The 9,334-nt window shown below is 41.5% G+C and overlaps 1 protein-coding gene across 2 annotated transcripts in view; it reads left to right on the plus strand.

Moving 5' to 3' along the window:
• Positions 1-6,838, plus strand: part of CFH (complement factor H) — a 52,303-nt gene extending 45,465 nt beyond the window's left edge. For both annotated transcript variants that reach the window (XM_060276675.1, XM_060276674.1), the window contains 4 exons: positions 1,054-1,230; positions 2,817-2,999; positions 5,120-5,316; positions 6,368-6,838. In XM_060276675.1, the coding sequence (XP_060132658.1) occupies positions 1,054-1,230; positions 2,817-2,999; positions 5,120-5,316; positions 6,368-6,382 (572 nt within the window). In that variant the 3' untranslated portion in view covers positions 6,383-6,838. The remainder of the gene's footprint in view (positions 1-1,053; positions 1,231-2,816; positions 3,000-5,119; positions 5,317-6,367) is intronic.
• The last annotated feature ends 2,496 nt before the right edge of the window (positions 6,839-9,334 follow it).

Genomic DNA, 9,334 nt, shown 5'->3' on the forward strand with positions numbered 1-9,334 from the left:
ACAATCCACCTGTGTGAGTCCCTCCTCTGAAGGCTGACAATTATGTCTCTGCACTGGGAAATACTGCATGATAGAATGACCTCCCAGTGTTAAGACATGCCTCTTTCCAGTCAGCCTCAGATGGGGAAGGGCATCAACACAGCATGGAAATTGCCTCTCAGACTGTGCATTTTGGGCTCAAAGAAGACTTGAATAGTATAAGAGAATTTCAATATTGCAATATACCAGCAGGGATCGAAGACAGCTTTTCCATGCACAAAGCGCCACGTTCAATCCCTGGCATCTCCAGGTGGAGGCTAGGACAAACCACTGCCTGAACTCCTGGAGAGCCTCTACCAGTCCATATGGACCAGGGATGGGGAACCTGTGCGCCCCCCCCGATGTTGTTGCACTTCCCATCATCTCTGACCATCAACCTTGCTGGCTGGGGATAATGGGAGATGTAGTCCAACAACATCTGGAGGGCCACAGGATCCCTGACATAGATAAAAATTGAGCTAGGTGGACCAGTGGTCTGACTCTACATAAGGCAGTTTCCTATGTGCCTGTAAAGCATGTGGACTTCAGTGCTTTTTGTGTTCCAGGGAGCAGGGAAGAGAGTTGCCATATGCACCTTGACTTACCCTTAAATGACCCGAAACAGCTCACATTTTAAGGGACTTTTCTTCCTGGACTCATTGACAAAAGCACACACTTTTGACCTCTAACTTTTATAACTAAGAATGAGAGCTCTAAGGTTGCAAATAGCAGCCTCGTGGCTTGAGGTTGGAACCCCACAAACATGCGCTCTTTCCTCAGCTTCCTCCTGTGCAGGTTTACTCTGAGTCAAACAGGGCTCTTTCCTAAGTCCACGTGTTTATGGTTACAGCTGGGTAGATAGGAGCCTATACCCTTGATGGGGGTTGGGGACCAGCAATTCTCACAGTTAGGGCAGTATCCTCTCACATGACAACTTTTGTCCAGTCTCAGAATGTTGGAACAAACTGATAGGTGCTGTTTGGTGGAATCAAAATGCGTTTTCAAGGATTGAAGAAGTTTTCTCTATCATTTCAGATGTAACATGCCCTCCCCCACCCCGGATTTCCAATGGTCAGGTTACGACTGATCTCAAGCAAAGGTACTTGCCTCTTGAAAAGGTGCGCTATCGCTGTTTCGAAGGATACAGCCTTTTTGGATCTTTTACAGTAAAGTGTGTGAACAAAAAATGGACAGAACCACCAAGATGCACAGGTATTTGATGTCCATTTTTTAATATTCTAAAAGAGAGGAATATAACATTCTTCCTTTTAAAAATAAAGTTGTATGTTAAATTTTGCACTATGTGGATTCTTGCATAGTCTTAGACTGTTATTTATTTTTTACCTTCTGCTAATCTCTGGTCTATGAGGAATATACCAGATGTAGTCAAGACTGAAGTGTATACTTAGGGAAAACCAACAATCTTCATCTAGAATGGGCCTGATGGAGATTCCTATGGGATCACTCAGGAGTTGGGGGTGGTAATTTTCCTTCATTGACCGATCATCACGACTGTGATTGAGAAGAAATCCATGCAGACCAAATTGGTCTTCCACAGCACATGGTGGCTTGCTATTATTTAAATCAGTTTGAGCTATTTGAGATGTAATCATCTGTGGCACATGTTCATCTAGATGACTGGGAGCTGTCTGTGTACCTTGGAGTCTGCCATTTGAGGTGTTGAGAGTTGTGTTGTGGTGTTATTTAGACATTCGTTCCACCATTTGGCTAACTCTTATAATCTCATAAGTAAGAATAATATCATGGTTTTTTACACCATCAATGTATAAGGTGCTTTAAAACATAAGAGTTGGGGGTGGAGGGGATACAACGCAGAAAAATAAGAACGGGTACTTTGCACAGTACCTAGCAGGATGACTTTGGGAAACCCACATGGAGGACAAAATCTGGAGGGGGACAAGGCAAGAAAGATAGAGATGATTAGCTCATCTTCAAATATGTCTGCCCAAAATGATGGGGTGCACCCTGCCTCATCCCATCCCACTTCAGACATTGCTAAGCAGGAAGCCAAACGCTTCATGGGAAAGGCGGCTTTAGAACCAGTGGAATTGCCCCCATTCAACTACAGCAAACTTAGTGCTTCAAGATGTTGATGGACTGCAACTCCCCTGACCATTGACCATTCTGGGACTGATTGGAGTTGTGGTCCAGCAGCATCTAGATAGCATCACACTGGCTACCCCCAAGTTGAATGTTTGGGGCAGGAGTTCCAAGCATCAGAGGCAGAAAGGAGAAAACTAACACAGGTGTTTATGGATGCACAAGATATTCAGGCACCAGCATTTTATAAACTTCTATGCTTCTGCAAAATCAATTTTTACAAATAGACACTTGCAACATATTGACAGAGATTTTCAAAAACAGCAGAATATGATAAATTTTGATAGTGAAGAGCTGAGCAAAATTCAGAGGACTGCCGCCTCCTCCTCCTCCCAATGAGCTCCCTTCCATGTCAAAATAGGTTCTAGTTGTTTTATTGATAGGTCTACTCTTGACCAACTAAGGAGGTGCTGATGGAATGTCAGCCACACTTGAAGAGACCTTAGAAAGACAATTTGTTCACTGATTATTTCGCCAAGCAGATAAGGTTAATAACAGCTCAATGAAACGTATATTAAAACTTTTATTCCTTTTAAAATTAAATCGTTGCATGGTATTTTTCTTTTTTCCTGTTGTAGACAATGAATAATAGAAATGCTTGCGTGCACAGCCCTATGTGTAATCCTAATAAGTGCCATGTAATAGATTCCTTCTTCTGTTTCAATGCATCACCACAGATGCTGCAGGGAAATGTGGTCCTCCACCTCCTATTGAAAATGGAGACTTTCTGGGCATGGCAACTTCAGAATATATGCCAGGGGCATATGTACAGTATAAGTGCCAATCTCTCTACAAGATGCAAGGAAATCAATATGTACGATGTGTGAACGGGCATTGGACAGATACACCAACATGCATAGGTACAGGAAATTTATCTAAATCTTTGCTTTTTCTGTTCTATTGAAGGATATTCAATAAGTTCAAAAGCCTGTGACTTAGTGGCACCAGTGTGATATCAGTTGGCATTGTTCTATATGAGGTTTTGCTTTACTACATACTTATAGTTATTTCCATCCCAGCTCCTCCCACGAACTACAGGTAGTTCTCTCATGAGGCAAAGTGAGCCACCCACCAAACTGTGGGTGCCTTTACTGATAATAATAGGCAGCCATGTGGCAGTCCCCCAGAATGCATGAGCTCTTTCCCTTTACAAAGTTTTCCTCTCAGACACTGAACTTCCACTTTCCTCGCAGCAGTGAATTCAAATTCCCCTCATTGCCTCCCCTTGCAAACAGCTGGGACATCAACAAACTATTAGATGGGCCTTAAGGTTAATAACAGCCATAATGAGCCTTCAAACTTCACGTTGTAATGTTTGGGCAAAAATCAATAGTTTAAGAAGAACATTAACAATAACCACTTGCAGAGACCATATTGTTCTTTACCCCAGAAGGGACATGAGATATCTGAAGGTTGTTGCCTCTTCTGACAAAATTTGGGCTGTCATTACAAGCACCCCTCACATCTTGTTCTGCTGTTACTGAATGCCCTGATAGGCCACAATAAAATGTTCCTTCATGACTTGATCAAGGATGAGAGGGCTGACCTGGTATCTTCCTCACCAGGAAACCAATCCACCTGGGAGCCAGGGTTGAGTTCTTCCTGCTGTTGGGCCAGAGACACAAAACAGGGATCCTGTTGATGTACTGTTCGATCTGATGTTCACCAGCCTCTCTGTTGAAGGATCATCTAGTCCAAGCCCCTGCAATGCAGGAATTTCAGCTAAAGCATCCATGGCAGATAGCTATCCAATCTCTGCTTAAAAACCTCAAAGAAGCAGAGTCCACAACCTCCCGAAGGAGGTTGAACAGCTCTTACTGTCAGAAAGTTTTTCCTGTTGTTTAGTCAGAATCTCCTTTCTTGTAACTTGAAGCCATTGGTTTGAGCCAGAGCAGGAAAAAACAAGCTTGTTTCCTCTCCCGTGTGACAGCCCTTGCAATATTTGTACTTGGAGACTTCATTTACATGCCAAGGCAGCATAGTCTGGACTGACTCAAGACCTCATAGCTACCATGACAACAGCAGGGGTCTCTCAGTACAATGTGGGCCCAACTTATGTTATACCTTCAATTTGATCTTTGTCGTAAAGCAGATTGCAAATGGCCCATTGGTGGGAGGGGTTGTCATAGGTCAGGCATCCCCAAACTGCGGCCCTCCAGATGTTTTGGCGTACAACTCCCATGATCCCTAGCTAACAGGATCAGTGGTCAGGGATGATGGGAATTGTAGTCCAAAACATCTGGAGGGCCGAAGTTTGGGGGTGCCTGTCATAGGTGGATCATGTCCTGGTGCAGTTGACTTTGTGGTAGCAGTATTTCCCTTCAGGAGGGAGTAGGGGATCATTGGGATGGAAACCTGTAGAACATGAGAGATTCCCTTTGCTCTGGGGGATTTCCCTACCAATGCTGTAAAGCCCCTAGTTTCACTATGGAATGATGGGGCAATGGAAGGACTGTCAATAAAATCACTACCAAGTGCCCTTTCTGTCATCCCACAGAAAAGGTCATGTTGGAATAAAAAGTGCTGAGGTCTTCTTGAATAACTTGGTAAACCACATACTGCTATATAATGTATAATAGGGGATTAGACCCCCAATTCAGAAAGCACCCAATAAAATGTGGACTGCTACTGATGCTTTCTTCACTGAATTGGCTGGATCTCAATTCAGAAAATCTAAAGCTTGTGACTCCCAATTGGATCTCATGGGGGAAAAAATTCAAATTGCTATTTATTTTTTCATTTGACAGAAGTCAATGAACTTTTAGGTACAGTAGGCCCTAAGCTTTACTTATTTTTCCTCAGAGGAGACCCACTGATGGGACTACATTATTAATCTCAATTTATTTCAGTGGGTATGACTAACTGAGTATGACTAACTTTGGGCACAATCCAAAGGGGCTTTTTTGTTTTTGTTTTGGTCAAGTGAATTCCTCGTTGTCAAATTAATCTCTTAGATTACATGATTTGTGGCTTTTTACAGTTCCTTGTACAGCAACCGAAGAAGATATGAATCAGAACAACATACGGCTGAGGTGGATATACGATAAAAAAATCTATTCCACATCTGGAGATGTGGTAGAATTTGTCTGCAAAGTGGGCTTTCTGGAAGATCCATCCTCGCCTCCCCTCAGAGCCCCATGTAGAGAGGGCAAGTTCGACTACCCAAGATGTATACGAGTAGGTACATTGCAGTTAAAGCATTATAACAGAAAATTCAACACACATAGCTGTGATTTTTGTTAAGCTATAGAAAGCAATGTGTCTTACAAGATAAATGTTTCTCTTTTTATGTTGGTCTGCAGCAGATTTTCGATTTTTATCCATGCTCATTTTTCTCATCTCCTCCCTGAGTTACTCTTCTTTGCCTTTCATCATCTCTTATTTTCTCCTCTCACCTTCCATTCCTTTTACCTTTTTCTCCTTTCTCTCTTAAAGTCCTAGACAGAATTAAAATGAGAAAGAAGTAGTTCTGCTGCCACAAGTAAAGCCCAAATTAAGCCATTACACGATCCACCTTTGGGTATTAAGCCACAAGTGTGTTAGTGCTTCCTTACTCAGCCTTTAGAATAAATTCAACAAGATTAAACGTCAGTGTAAGCATCAGAATTGTCACATTGTGGAGTAAGCACCTCTTGTTCCTCTTTCACTCTGAATGAAGGGATTCATAATGTTCCCCAGGACAGTTCCATAACTAACTAACTCTCTCTCACACACACACACACACAAATCTTAGCTGGTCTCATAAATAGTAGTCTCTTGTGTTGCAATACTGTATTAGCACCTGATTTCTGGCTGGTTTTTCAAGTTCTGCAATCATTTAGATGCCACTGATTTTAGTGGGATTTGAAGTTCACTAATTTAGGTTGATTCCAACCCACTAAATTGGTGTTGAGGTTTACCTATCAATATCAAAAGCATATTTTGTACATGTGGAATGCGATTTTTAATGCCATCACTGTAGAAAATGATGTTTGACCTTTTATTGTAACACAAATAATTTGGAAAATAATAATGGCCGCAATGATTGTGCAATGGGGTTATCAGTGTCTGTTGAGTGACTTTAGACAAAAAAATTGAAACCATCTTATAATTATTACATCCTGTTACTTGCATATGGAACCAGTTTAATATAATAAATTAATCAAAGACTGTTGGTAGGTTTCTACACAAATGATAATTATGTATGTATGTAACCTTACATTTTCATTGCTTACTTTCTATTTAACAGAGACAACAAAAGTAATTGGAAGAAGCATTCAGAAGACATTTTTAACCAGCGCCTGATCTTCAAGATTCATTAATCATTTTTTTTTCAATATTATCAAATCAAGCTACTTCTTCACACAAATAGATTTTCCCATGGATTATATGCAGCTGCTCACAATGGATCATGGACCTAAAATTGGAAGCCTACTTCCTTGAAGAAACACCTGTAACTTTTAAGGATTGATATAATGAGTATAGATGTAGGTCTGGTTCACTTACAATAAATTATACTTTAAAGCATCGTGGAAAATGTTATAGGAAGGAAAGAAATACAACAGGAGAAAAGAACCCAAGAGTTTTGTATAAACATTTCCAGCTCTGGACTTTTGAATTCTCAGTGAGGACTAGCAGCTGTAAATAATACACTAGTTGTGTAAAACTGCAGTGAATTTTTGTAAGCTTGTAGGGCTACTATGTTCATTAAAAAATAAAAGCACTTGTTTTTTAAAAAAATATGTCCTTTGTTAGTATATAATAAAAATGCATAGCATACAAATTATTGGTTTTTTTATTGTACTACCAGTAGTAGCAAATTTACATACCTGTGGGAGGAAACCCCATGGAGTACATTGAAACTGACTTCTGGGTTAACGTTTATAGGATTGTAGTATTACAGAGGCGGATTTAGAGCCGTGTGATTGGTTCTGCCGCACTGGGCACTGAGCCTGGGGGGCGCATCACAGGGCATGGCAACTATGACATAGTGAATTGAATTGAATTGAACAGAACATATGGGCCTCACATAGGACACTGCTGAAATTTGAAAGACCAAATTATGTCCCTGAACTATTACTATTACTATTGCTTTTGAATATGCTCAGACAAGCGTATTGACCCTTTGGCCTATTAACAGCCACACAGATCGAGATATGTGGCTGCATTGGTGGCTACTGGAATTTGGGAGTAAAGATCTGTGTCTTATGTCCTTAAATCCCAATATTAGCAAACCATAGAAGTATCTGTCGGATCAGCCTCTCTAGTCCTGTTTTCCACAGTAAGTAATCATATACCTGTATCTCTGGAATGCCCACAATGCAATGACATTATGTTATGCATGTTCCCTAACTCGGCATAGATTTTGTTTCTTTTGCTTCTCTGTTTCCCAGTCTTACATTCTCTTGCTCCCTTTATTATTATTATTATTATTATTATTATTATTATTATTATTATTATTTTATTTGTCGGATTTATATACCGTCCTACATCCGAAGGTCTCAAGGGCGGTTCACAGAACAAAATCAATAATCAAAATAAATAATCAAAATAAAAACAACAACCCAATAACACCCCCCCAAAAAAACACATTTTAAAAGGGCAAAGCATGTCAGTCCTTGCTCACACCATTTCACATTTGTTGAAAAAGGAGGGGGGGGAAACTGTTCATGCTTAAAAAAACCAACACATTTTGCGTCCAAAATTTGCCACTGTATTTCAAGTCTCATTTGCATTTTTCCTAATACTAAACTTGGTGTTCCTGTGCCTACCGTTATCAGTTTGGCAGAGGAATGTGGATCACCCATAGACAGGAGACTGCCTACAGCTGATTTCATTCATTACATTTCGGTGCCACTTTTCACACAAACGAGTCACAAAGCGGCATACAAACAATAAATCGTGTCCTCCCTAAAAGAAGGCATGTGTTGCAGTGAGACCTGGAGACTGACCTCCTGGCTGTGGGTGGGTATACTGGATAGCCACAACTCCTGATTGGTAGGTACCACCCGATTTGTGGTACCAACCAAAATGGGAACGGTATGCCTAAATATTATTCTCTCTGACTTGAAAGGATTCTAGGGGAAGCATGGCTGTTGTGAACTTGAACCTCCTGTCAGTACATCACTGGTAAAAGAAAACAGTGTGATATCATCACAGAGTTTCAGTGTAGCACATTATTGATGACCAGAAGAGGAAAACTGAGTAACAAAAGTGAGGAACCTTTTTTTAATTCTTGGATCAGCCTCATGGGCCATATTTGATAGGTGCTGAGATGAGGAGCGTGTAGCCAAAGTGAAGGGACTTTGACTCTGCCCCCATACTCGTCAGTTCTCAACCAGGGGTTAAATCCCTGCCAAACCCAGTGTCAGGATGCTGTTCGTGGCTTCTGGCCAGTTGCCCAGGAAAGTATAAAGACAAGGAAAAGTTTCTTACCATCTTTTTTTTAATTCAATATTACAGAGAGAGGCTATAGAACCCTGCCTCTTGGATAATAGCATTATCCAGAGTGAATCTCCACCCCACCCCCGTCTCTCCCACTTCCTCTTTCATCACTTTTACGGGTGCTGCTAAGTGCCCTTTGTCTTTGAGCTCTTTGCTCTCCTACTTTTAAGACTCGCCGGGTTCTGGGAGATGGAAGGTCTGAAATGCATCTACCCACCCTGCAAATTCTAAGTAGGCACTCTTAAACCACTGCCCAAGGATCCAATGGTGGCAGAAAGGTAAGCTTTCTTCAGTGATCATGCAAGTGCAATGATGTGTGTGTATCTGGGCTTGATCATACTTGCTATAAGACTTCTGCCATTTGCACTCCAGCCATGCTCCAGCCTGTTTCATTGCCCACAGCTCTCTGGAAAAGCAAGGAGCCCAAGAGGGTCCCCTGTGCTAGGGAGTGTGTTTTGCAGCAATTGTATTGATGTCCCTATTTGTGCCACCACTCTAGTTATGCCCCTAGAAAATTCTCCAAGGCATGCAAGACTGCATCACATTGCATAAGTCTCCATGGTCAGATCATGGAAGTCTCCCACCCCATGGAATAAAAGCCATTGTCAATCCCGAACCCAACCAGGAAGTGACCTATCAATTCTGCAAGAGATACCGACCTGAAGGCCTGACCTACAACATGTTTGGGGTCCATGATGTATTGAGACAGCCCCATGGTTACTGTGGTGGCCTTGAAGTCCTCAGCAGCTCTTGACTAGGTAGCATCAGTGTG

This window comes from Zootoca vivipara, chromosome 7 (assembly GCF_963506605.1).
Source record: "Zootoca vivipara chromosome 7, rZooViv1.1, whole genome shotgun sequence".
Lineage (NCBI taxonomy): Eukaryota > Metazoa > Chordata > Lepidosauria > Squamata > Lacertidae > Zootoca > Zootoca vivipara.